The 12624-nt window shown below is 38.3% G+C and overlaps 1 protein-coding gene across 1 annotated transcript in view; it reads right to left on the minus strand.

Annotated features, from left to right (window-relative positions):
* MTMR12 (myotubularin related protein 12) overlaps window positions 1–12624 on the minus strand; it is a 36742-nt gene that overhangs the window by 16363 nt on the left and 7755 nt on the right. Inside the window, exons 2-8 of the mRNA XM_086770977.1 lie at window positions 11468–11522; window positions 10065–10204; window positions 6847–6919; window positions 5481–5611; window positions 4756–4849; window positions 2151–2274; window positions 883–958 (exon numbers count right to left, since the gene is read on the minus strand). Of these exons, the coding sequence (XP_086627103.1) occupies window positions 883–958; window positions 2151–2274; window positions 4756–4849; window positions 5481–5611; window positions 6847–6919; window positions 10065–10204; window positions 11468–11522 (693 nt within the window). The remainder of the gene's footprint in view (window positions 1–882; window positions 959–2150; window positions 2275–4755; window positions 4850–5480; window positions 5612–6846; window positions 6920–10064; window positions 10205–11467; window positions 11523–12624) is intronic.

Consider the following 12624-nt stretch of genomic DNA (forward strand, 5'->3'; position numbering starts at 1 on the left):
GATCTTTAAACTTGTTTTGCAACTGGGAGTCAGAATAATTTTCACCAGGAATATTACACAAGTCAAATCAGGAAGTTAGAGTACTGCTACCAATTCACAATAGCCAAGAGGTGCACCTTAGAGGATGCAGAAACCTCACAACCATCAAAAGCAGAAGAATTTACTGTATTGTCCTTTCACTGCCATCTCAGATTGATTTAATATGGTCAAGCTATTTTGACAGTAGCTCCCCAAAAAGGATTTGAAAATAATTAGTGGAGTTCTACAAGGCCTCCAAATAATGCAAGATGCAATTAAAAAAATAATTATTTCTGTTTCTGTGTAACAGCCACTGTAATTTGTCTGGTTGACTATCTGAGAAAAAGTGAACCAAACTTTTGACCTTCACTATCTGAAAGGACAAACTGGGCAGGACAGTACAGCACTGTCTTCTCCATGGACTGATTAATTTAAGAACATGAAGTGAATATGGTTTTCCTTGGCAAACTTGATGTACATGCAGTAACTAAAGTAAGATTTCATAAGTGATGTTACTTTGCTCCTTGTTTTTATCTGCTCTCTTACTGGTATGAGGTAGGAAGCCAAAGCCAGCTTGCTACAGGGTGCAAAACAGTATATTCAACTTTATTTTCTGCTCAGACTGGTAGAACTAGTTTTTCAGCTAGGCTGCTTGGCTTTGTAAAAATGCTGCATCATCACAGCCAGGCTGTGAACCCCCATGTTGCTTTACGCTGTTTATTTCTCCTTCTACAGATGGCTAGGTGTAAGTGTGAGTTGTTAAAAACAACTTCTAAAAGTAATATGCAGTAACTTCTGAAATGCTTATTGAAATTATGCCTTCTCAATAAGGCTTCTTACCCTCAGTCATGCATATATACTTACAGGAATGCCTCTGCCTTCATACTTCAAGATACTTTCTTCAGAAACACATATGGGAACAACAAAATACAAAGGCAGCCTAAAAAAAAAAGAAAAGAAAAAGAGTTTTTTGAACTTAAAAACTGAACAAAGAACAATCTCCAACCTCCTTTTAATGAAGTGAGCATTCTAGCCCATGTGCTAATCACATATTCACTCTTACAGCTATAATAATCCTTCCTACTAGATAATGATATTGCCCTCAACACCATCCCTTTATTTTCAGCTGGATAAGGTATTTTCTTCCAATCTCAAGATGTTAATTATTTTCACTGCAACATTCCCCTGCCTTTCCAAGGCTGCAATTAAGTCCTACATTTCAATGTAACATCTAAGACATTGTTAAGATTGCCTTGGTTCTCTCACTTCGTTGTTTCAAAAGATACTCTTGTACTATTAGATAACTCTGCTTCCATGCCCTGTGAGCAGTTTGCACCACATTTCAAGAATGTCATTTAATACATCACGAGTTTCCAGTATCAGCCAATACTCTTTATGTTCAAGGCCCAGAGAAGCAACAAAGATAAGTACTTAACTTCAGCTTGAGTCTCTCAAGACAGACTTCTGGAATAAAGAGTTAAGACTTACTCGAAAATTGGTATTTGTTTCCAAGGTCTGTGAAACCTTTCAGGATTTAGCTATTAAACAGCAGTACTACACAAAGCCTTGAATACATCCTAAAGGGTTCATCAATAGGGACTACTTAGCTAAACTGGTAGAAGCATACATCTCTAACCTTCCACTAAAGGCAACACAACTTAACTTCCATCAGCACATTTTACAGATATACTTTAAGTCAGTTACTCTTCCCCAACCCAGCTCCCCAACTAGAACAACAGGAAGTTTCAAGCACACACAACTTGAAATTTTACCAGAGTAAAGGGACAGGACTGAGAAAACATTGTCCTAAACAGTAAGTATGACCAAAGCACAGGTACCAGACCTAGAAATCTTCTATTCCCTTTTACGGCGATATTCTCCACCCCTAGAGCTATTCAAAGCTTGACTGACCAAGTAGCCTGACTTAATGTTGAAGTTAACCCTATTTGAGCAAGACTTGTGTAAGATGGCTTCCTAAGGTCCCAAATCAAAGTAACCCATAAACCAAAATGGAAACCAGGTCCTAGAAAAATCCTGAACAACTATATAATGTTTAGCATCAAAGGTAGCATGGATTTTTGCAAATCTTAAGATGTACATCCAAAGTTCACTATTAACCAGCGCAAGCTCACTTTTCAGAGACTCTGTAGCCTTCATTAGTAGTCACTGCTTTGTATTTCACATTCCCTTTGGTCCGCTCCAACTCATCACGCCAGTCCTCAAGTGTATCAAACATCACAGTTTGGTTTCTTCCATCTGTCAGATACCAATAATGTTAACTTTGTAGAGTATCAGGAACTCTAACATGAAAGCATTTATAAATCAGATAGTTTTCATTAAGGTAAGTGAAACCTGTTGTGTACAGAAAGTTTCGAGTCAAAGATAAAATGCCTTCGTACAACACACTGCTTCTGTCTGATCTTTAACAAAATATCTTCTTTCAAATACTGCTTTAACTAATAACTTTAGGAATAGTTTCTCCTACAGAAACTAATCAGTTCTTAGAGAACTTCCGTATAGTTGAGACTGTCCTCATAACCAGCCTAAAACCCAGGATGCTGTGCAGCAAATACCATTGTATACTACTGCAGCTGACTGGGGTCTAATATAGACTTAAATGTAGAATTAACGTCATACCAACAGCCTTTGTGCAACTCAGATACTGTATTTCATTTAAAGTTAATTCTTTCACCATGAGTTTTGCACTGATAAGAGCAGAGCCCTTGGTAAGAGCAGAAAATTTGATTACAGCAATTCAGTCTCAATCATTTCAACTGAGAACTTTTCCTGTATTTCTATTTAGCCACCTCAGCTACAGTTATGACAGCAGGTTGATTTAGCCTCAGATCTTGTATAATAACCATGTAATTTATGGAGCAAGGCCAGTTGTTTTAGACACTTGTCATAATTAAATATCCTGCAACATCAGCTAACACTGAAATAACACATAGAGCTAGAATTTCCACAGAACATACAATGGCAAGTTGAAACTTTTCACCATAAGATAAGATAGATAAAAAATTTACAGCTGGAAACAGAACATTATTAATGAGCTCTAAGGGACAAGTTAAGATTTTAAGAGTATCAAACCATAAGAGGCATAAAACCCAATTTCTAAAGTCTACTTGGTTTGTCCTGTAACAACTTCATAAAGAATGAGACCTAGACATTTATTATTGAAGACAGTTATTAAAATACTGAAGAATTCTAGCACAACACTTCAATGTTGCTAGAAAGAACAGGCTTCTCCCACAATTGCTTAGTCTCTACATGGAAAAGCTCACAGTCTTTCTGATGTTTGATGAAGCCTGCAACAACTACCTAAGCCAGCAATGCACCCTTGCAGCAAAAGCAGCCAACATATTCTTGGGCTGCATTAGGTAAACCATTGCCTAGAGGATGAATGAGGCAATTGCTGTTCTCAGCTCAGCACTGGTGAGGCCATGCCTGGAGTGCTGTGTCCAGTGTTGGGATCCCCAATACAATGCAGGCACGGGTCTGCTGGATGAAGTCCAGTGACAGCACATTAAGATCATTAAAGGGCTTTAAAGCACTTGACAGGAGAGACAGAGCTAGGATCATTCAGCCTGGAGAAGAGAAGGATCTGGGTGGGGGCAGAAGGGCAAGAAATCTTTCCAATGTGCATAAACGCTTGACTAGAGACAGAAGCAGGGAAGGGGAGTAAAGAAGATCGATCTAGACTCAGTGGTATCCAGTGACATGACAAAAGGCAGTGTGCGCAAGCTTAACTACGGCAAGTCCCATTTAAATGTAATAAACTTTTTCACTGCGAGAAGAGTCAAATAATGAAATAGGCTGTCCAGAAAGGTGGTGGAGTCTCAGTCCATGGAGATACTCAAAACCCAACTGGACATGACTCTGGTAAGCTTTCTGTAGTTAACCCTACTCTAAACACAGGCAGATGGACAGGAACGTAACTAGATGATCTCCAAAGGTTTCTTCTAAGATCAATTAATACCTTGAGTACATCAAAACTTCCCTCTGTGAAAGGAATAGGCATTCCTTGTGCACCAAGAATCAGGTTCCTAATTCAAAACAGCACTATTACTTCAGTTGAAGTCCGAACTATGAATTGCTAGAAAATACACTGACAACTTTTTAACTTGAATTTTGCAGCTTACTGTATTATTCAGCCAAATTTGATCAAGGGGGAAGATTATGTAATAAGTTAGCTATAAGAGGAAGTCAGACGTCTCTTGGAATCTTGCTATGCAAACCTATGCTTTTTTTTTGTGGTTGCCTGGGAGAAGCACATTGCTTGCAAATAAGAGCAAAAAGGAAATATTTTCTGTCAGATACCACTGAAACTGTAATAATTTAAGAATTAAGAGCAGGAAGTTTGGTTCACTTCAAGTAGTACAGAAAAAACACATTGATAAAATAAGCAAAATATTTTCTAGATTAGAGGACTAGTCAGAAGCAGATGACAAGCATTTGCACATGTTGATCACATTAAGTTTTCAATCTAGTGATGCGACTCTTGCTTGGAAAATTTCTGTGCAACTACACTGAAGGACACAGAGACCAACAGTAGACAACTTAGAGATTTTTAGCAACAAGTCTAAGAATGTATAACAAGAGAAATTAATCTTCTGAGGCTATCTGCTAGAAGGATAGAGTCATAAGCCAGCATAAATTCAGCTACTACACATCCTGGACTGCTTAAGGAACTAATACTACGCAACAAATACAAACCAAAAATAGAAACACATTTACCTGTGTTTTTGGGGGCAGCTGATGCATAAGAAAACAGAAACAAGCGTTTAAGCAGCTTAGGAGTCTGGCTGTGATGAACTATACCACTGACGATCTAGAAAAGGACCAAAAATTAACAAACACAGACTAAGATTATTAGTGTAAAAAATTATTTTTAACCCCCTGTTAAACTGTTCAATGGGTTATATCCCCAACAACTGAAAACTGACTTTCAGAAATTCTCCGTTGTCTGCAAGACACTATACCTACTTGGCTTAATGACAAGTATTATACATGTTCAGCTTCCAGAATGACTCTTATTTAAATAAAGGCAGTAGACTCCTAGTTTAGAGTTAACACTAACCTGTCAAAAGAACTCAAGATATCAGGAAAAAAAAACTGCTTTCATATGAAAAATGTTGACGTCTAAAATGTAATAAAATTATATACCACTAACAGAACAGTTTTACAAGTTTGCCTGAGCTGAAGCTAGTTTCATATAGTACTCTCAAGCTCCAGTTTTCTTCAAAGGGACAGTGCATTTGATCTTTTTAATTGCTATACATAATGTTTAATGAGTAAGGTTAGCTAGAAATCGAAGTATTTTACTTTCTCAATTGGGAATTTTCAGAAAACACAAAGTTTAATGGGCCTCTCAGGGTAAACTTCATTCTTCCCTCAGCCCCACAACTAAACACCCAAGACTGAGCTTAAAAAAGAAAAACAAATGAAGTTACTATACTTACTCTTTTCACTTCCTCTTCTTTTGTGTATCTCAGGCAGAAATTAAATACTCTAAGATCTTTACAGTAGATAATCAGCTTCTCCGGGTATTTTCTCAGTTGACCAGTTAGAAGTTTCTTTTTCTCATCATAAACTGCATAATTAAAAATACAAAGTCAATTATCAAAAAGAACTTTGCCATCAGTTGATAAAGCTATCCCTGCTTGACTTTTCAAAATTCTCAAGAAACTAATTCAAGTCCAAGTTTCAGCAAGTCAGAACAAGCATCCTACAACACAGACTGGTAAGCTCTTGTGCTAATACACTCAACTTTTTTTTTAAACCCACTCAAACTAATTCCTGAAAGGTAGAAACCAAACTTGCAGCAAGGCAGCTGCTCAGTGATTATTTCTGTTCACATTCTGACTGCATACTAAGTTCAAAGTTCTGAGATGCATAAAGGACATAATTCAGTAGTTTTGCCTGAGGGAAAGCCCCCAAACGGCTGAGATCATTCTAAGTTCCTAAAAAAGAATTTTATTTTTTTTTAACCACCATAAAATCCCCAAGAGAGCCCTTTGTTCACTTCTGTTTGAGGATGTACCATTTCACAACTTCAAGTGCTGTCAGCCACACCATTATATATTAAACTAAATAGTGTCTCATTACCAACTTCCACTAGTCTCCCGCTAGTCCACTCCTTCATTAATCCACATCACCATTCATAATTACTCTGAATACTCTAAAACTAGTCCAAAGTCAGGCTTCTCAGTAAAGTCTTCCCACTACTTATAAATTACCAGCCCCATTCTCATTTACCTTTTTTAGCAATAAAGGCATACCTGCAAGTCCTGCTGCAAAACACTCATTGATGCACTTCTGAATTAAAATATAGTTTTCCATTTCCTTTAATAATTTGAAGACATCATGAATGTCAAAAGACAAAGCTCCCTTTGACAAACAAAAGTTATTGTTTGGGAATTTGGTACTTGTACTGCTCTGCAGTGCTATTGCTCAAGTGAAATTAGTATACCTCTGTGTTTATAGAAATAGTTGATACACTGAAGGTCCTTCTGCACCAATCTTAATCACAGACTTTTCACAGTACACTCTGCTTTGAATCATGGCATTTTGAAGCAATTGCTTTGTCTGTCCTAGCAAAATAATTAACCAAAATGTAGCTTTGACAAGCTAGAGGGATAAAACTCAGTTCTGATAGATCTCTTATCTGTCATTTCATCATTAAATAACTGCAGCTGTTCTTTCCAGACTACCCAATCCTAGTTTCCAAAGTGACAAAGGATTTACATACACAGACGAAGACCATCAGTATTATAAGACACTTAGAAGTGTGAGGCATGTTAAACAAAGAGGAGAAACCTGACCTACCTCCATAGATTTGATCTACGCATTGCAGGGTTATGTCATTTTCTCCTACAATCTTATTCTTAAATTGTGGCTCCTAGAACACAAAAAAAATTCTTCAGAATATCACACTACTAAGCAGTAACACCTTCTCACAACTAAAGGATGTATTTAGTACATATTTTAATATCAGGATTATTATTCTTATAAGCTGTGTAAGGCAGAACACTGAAGAACAGTTATTAAAATACAAACAGATGCAGGTTACACAGGCACAGTTTATAAACTTCAGATCCAGTTTTATTTAAGTCTCAGCCATGCTTGAAATGTAGATAGTTTTTACTTTTCAAACAGCTTCAAAGCAAGTATTTCTATTGAGTCACTTTTCAAACTAGAATCATTGCAGTAAACAGGAAATACAGTAACTTGATGTAATCCAAGCCCTTTTATGACAAGTTTCCTTTGCTATGGGAACCTGGCAGGAAATAGAAACTCTCTTAAAAGAATAAGTATCCCAAGAATATTCCAACAGACAGATTTATAACTGGGTAAAATGAAGACACACACAACCCAACTCTCTTAACTACTGTTCAGCCAAACTTGAAGTGATTAGGGGCTCCCTTAAGTTTTATTATTCCATGAGTTCAGAGTTAGAAATGACATTTGAGTGATGCCGCAATTAAACATTGTTATGTTAAATATCATTACCGGAAGGCTGATGTACACTACATCAGCAAATTACCTTTTACATTAAGACAGCTGAGTTAATCTCATTCAAGTTATTTCCAGATCTGCACTATTCTAAATTAGGTGGCTAATACTGAACTTTTGTTACAAAAAAACATATAAACTCAAGACTTAAAGCTAGTGATGGAAGAGAAATCAGCACGGTCACTACCAACTTTAACACAAATATCATGTGATCTGCGGAAAGAGCTCTGCAGCTTTGTTCAAATTAATTCCAGAAGGTCCAAAAATCCACATTTGGCTGCAGAAGCCTTAGCTTAATATTGAAACTCCCTGAAATTTTACCCCAAGAAACTTCCAACTGCAATCAACATATGTCAATTCATATTCTTCTCATTCCTTCATGTTGATGGAAAAAGGGGAACAGGGAAGACCAAGGGAACTACAGGCCAATCACCCTCACCTCTGTGCCTGGCAAGGTCACGGAGCAGATCCTCCTGGAAACCATGCTGAGGCACATGGAAAACAAGGAGGTGATGGTGACAGCCAGCATGACTTCACTAAGGGTAAATCATGCCTGAACAATCTGGTGGCCTTCTATGACAGGATTACAGTGTTGGTGGACAAGGGATGACCAACTGACATCACCTACCTGGACTTGTGCAAAGCATTTGATACTGTCCCACATGATATCCTTGTCTCTAAACTAGAGAGGCATGGGTTTGATTGATGGACCACTCAGCAGATAAAGAATTGGCTGGATGGCTGCGCTCAAAGAGTTGTGGTCAACAGCTTGATGTCCAAGTGGAGACCGATGATGAGTGGCGTTCCTCAGGGGTCAGTATTGCACCCAGCCCTGTTTAACATCTTTGTTGGTGACATGGACAGTGGGATAGAGCGCACCCCCAGCAAGTTCGCTGACAACACCAAGCTGTGTTGTGTGGTCGACACGCTGGAGGGGAGGGATACCATCCAGAGGGACCTTGCCAGGCTGGAGAGGTGGGCCCGTGCAAACCTCTTGCAGTTCAACCAGGACAAGTGCAGGGTCCTGCACGTGGGTTGGGGCAATGCCAGGCACAAATACAGGCTGGGCAGAGAATGGATCAAGAGCATCCCTGAGGAGGGCGTGGGTGTGTTGGTGGATGAGAAGCTCAACACGAGCCAATAATGTGCGCTCAGAGCCCAGAAAGCCAACCACATCCTGGGCTGCATCAAAAACAGCGTGGCCAGCAGGCTGAGGGAGGTGATTCTGCCCCTCTACTCTGCTCTGGTGAGACCTCACCTGAAGTACTGTGTCCAGCTCTGGAACCCACAACATCAGTACACAGATTTGTTGGAGCAAGTTCAGAGGAGGCCAAAGACGATCAGAGGGCTGGAGCACCTCTCCTATGAGGACAGGCTGAGAGAGTTGGGGTTGTTCAGCCTGGAGAAGAGAAGGCTTCACAGAGACCTTACAGTGGCCTTCCACTACCTAAAGGGGGCCTACAGGAAACACAGGGAGAAACTCTTTAGCGGGGCCTGTTGTGATAGGACAAGGGGTAATAGTTTTAAACTAGAAGGAGGCAGATTCAGAGTGGATAAAGGAAAAATTATTTTACAATGAGGGTGGTGGAACACTGGAACAGGTTACCCAGCGAGGTGGTGGATGCCTCATCCCTGGAAACATTCAAGGCCAGGTTGGACTGGGCTCTGAGCAACCTGATCTGGTTGGAGATGTCCCTGCTCCTTGCAGGGGAGTTGGACTGGATGCCCTTTCAAGGTCCCTTCCACTCCAAACTATTCTATGATTCTTCACTGTCAAGATCACCTTGCACTCAAGAGCCATATACTAGGCTCTCCTTCACTTTTATCATCTAAATGGACCAGACTGGGTCAGATGCTTAAGCACATCAAAAGAAATTATGGCATTACCATTTCCCTTTGAGAGCTCAATTTGAGCACCTAAAGCAAAGGAAACAAGATTCAACTAATTTCTAAGATCTGGAGACTTTTTAGCTTTCTTTACTGTTTGCCAGCTCAACAGTACCAGGTTTTTAAATCTTCACAGTCAACACCTGACTTTGAATAGAGTAATTCAGTGCCTTACTAAGCCACCCAAACAATTATCTAGAGCATTTCCACTGAATATTAGCTTACTTAGTCTTCTGCAGCTCTGAAATGGCTCTGCAAATGTAGCCTAAAGTCAGGTCAGATAGACGTTATACAACATTAGAAGTATGTTTGACTGAAACTGTTGGTTTACTTTTCAAAACAATTAATTCTTTAACTTTAGCTTCATAAAATTACCAACTCACAAGTTATAAACTATGTCTAATGGAAGAGTCCACATACAAGCTTGCACCATTTTTACTCAAATAGTCATTACAGCTTGAGAAAGGATCTGCATAGACCAACCAGACACAGACTGACTAATTTTAGTCTGCAGCCATTAAAACTTTTTATCAATCTACATTCATTCTGTATCCTTATGCAAGTGAAAGATACAATTACTTATTCAGAGATACTATAGGTCTTCAGAGCCTGTTTGGTAACAATTAGAAGACTTGTCTTCCTACATTATCATCTGAAGTCGAATCATCGTCAAGGAAAGCGATCTTGAAGTTTGTGCATACAAGTTTCCCACAGGTGCCACGATTTGACCCATCTTCTTGTATATACTTGTATACCGTGCTTGCCTCACAAAGCAGCAGTTCACCTGCATAAAAGAAACACTGACTTGCAACATAACTGAAGTTTATAATTCAATTATTTCAACTGTTATCTTAAACTCAGCATTAATTTCCTGATAGCATCTCATAACTGTATGCCTGAAGATATTTAATCACTGTTACATAAAAAGACTAAGAGGCAACTCCTGGAATCAGTACAGTTGGAGACTTCCAGGTTATTAACATCATTCAAGATGGACTGAACACTGTTCAACTGTACACATTCGGGAGTTCCATAGCCAGAGGCACCTGTATCACGGCCTACTCTAAGTGGTAGAAGGACAATGCGTGGAGTTGCAAAGAACAACTATACGAGCGCGTACTCAAAAAAAACCAACCAAACCAAAACAAGCAAACCAAAACAACGCATACTGAAGAATAGTTAATACAGTCAATAAATAAGTTGAAAACTCTTCCAGTTTGCCTTATCGCTAAACTCTAAGAATGCTATAATATTTGAGCTGATTATTAGAAGTACATCGTATTTATTTTTTCACAGCTTTGACTAGAGATGTTGCTTATTTTACAGGTCCCAGGGCTGTTCTAAGGTTCTCAAACACAAGTCTGCATAAATAATGGTCAATGAAGTTCTAATCTTAAAATTAGCAGGAACTGAACTTCAAGTTTAAGAAAGTAAAATCAGGTTTTAATAGATAAAATCTGCCAAACTCTTGGTCTTTCCTGCGAAGTGCAGAAAACACAACAGAACAATACTAGTTCATTCCAAGCTTTTACTTGTATTTTATCTTAGTAATATCACCTTTCCTGATCTTGGAAAACACTTTTAAAAAAGAAAGAATTATAAATTTTTTAAAATCTTGACAGTGAATAAGGCATCAGAAGGCTTAATAACTCAAAGTAGAAGCAAGGCAACTACAATGTAAATCTCCAGTAGTTCTTGGTCTTTGGTTCCCAAACAAACAGAAAAACCAACCCAAAACCCTACTACTCAACTTCATGTTTTAAGAAAGAAGGCAAACTGAAGTATAGACAGTTCTCCACATGCAGCTTACCTGAAGATACTGTGGTCTATAAAAAACGTCAATTTTTATAATGTTTCAACAACCAATGCAGATACAGGTATTTAAAACGTTTCAACCTGTGTGGGTTGTTACACCAAAACCTCTATTTTACTACTTGGGACAATGATGTCATATGAGCATTTGCTGCACACACATGGGAATATTTAAATATTGTTTACATTATTAATTTTTTATTATTTAATTTTAATAATAAAAATACCACATTACCTGGTAATAAGTGAGGATTTACTTCCTTTTCTACGGGTTCTTTTATGTGTATCTCCTAAGGAGAGAAAGAGAAATTATTATTTTGCAAAGATTGTACCTTCAACACATGTTATAAGTAACAGCACCCTCCCTCTTAAATTCCTAGCAAACAGGCAAATCAAAATTAAGGAAAAAAGCTTCCTAAATTAAGGAGAATAAGTTTGCAATGTGCTCCTTCCACTAAAGGTCAGCAGTCTACTAGACAAATAAATAAGTCAGCGGTTTGACACCTACTGTATCAGTTACAGTTAGGAACACAAAAAAGGAAATACATTACTTACATAATTAACAGACAGAAATAAAGCACTAACAATACTTTTTAAATTCTCTTAGCACAGGTAAATGGATAAGCATAAACTTCGTATTACAACAGCATCTACCAGAGTTCATTCATAAGGTCTTCCACATATCACTTTAATATTAGTTTCTGATATACCCTTCAGTTTTTCAAGCTTCACCCTTCATTATCTGTTTCTGATTTTCTTACATGTATTATTGCAATCAAAGTACAAAAGTTACTTAAAATGTACTACCAAGATTATAGGGAAAAAGATTTCAGAATCTGAGATCCAAGAGGTAAAAGCAGTCACAGGAAATCCTTCAGTTTGGACCCAAATTACGCAAAACAAACCTATAAAACTCTCTGTATCATTTATTCTAGCCTTGAGGCACTGATAGTTGGGCTAAAATCTCCAGTCCAAAGACTATTAGACTAGAGGACATGCTACACCCTTCCTGCTCAACCAGTTCAGAACTTCCTCCTCCAAGTCCAAATCACTTCACATGCACTGGAGTCCTTCTGAAAAACGTTAGTGAACTGGAAACCCCGGCCTCCAGGCCACAGCAGTAAGCAAACTAATTTTAGTTTGCCACCACCATCCAGAGTCAGATACTGCAAATCAAAGCAAGCAAGCAAAAGGAGACCTAAGCAATAACAATTCTGCTGGATTAAATAGAGAAACAAAAGCCCTGAGAATATAAAAATAGTCCCCCTTTGCCATTCACATAAACACTTACTCTCAACACTCAGAATACACAAAACAAAGTTTGAAGGCTACACAGGAAAAAAAACACCAGGGAAACCATGTCATGAAAACAGCAGAGATGTTCAAGACAGG

The sequence above is a fragment of the Chlamydotis macqueenii genome, chromosome Z (assembly GCF_036417535.1).
Source record: "Chlamydotis macqueenii isolate bChlMac1 chromosome Z, bChlMac1.mat, whole genome shotgun sequence".
Lineage (NCBI taxonomy): Eukaryota > Metazoa > Chordata > Aves > Otidiformes > Otididae > Chlamydotis > Chlamydotis macqueenii.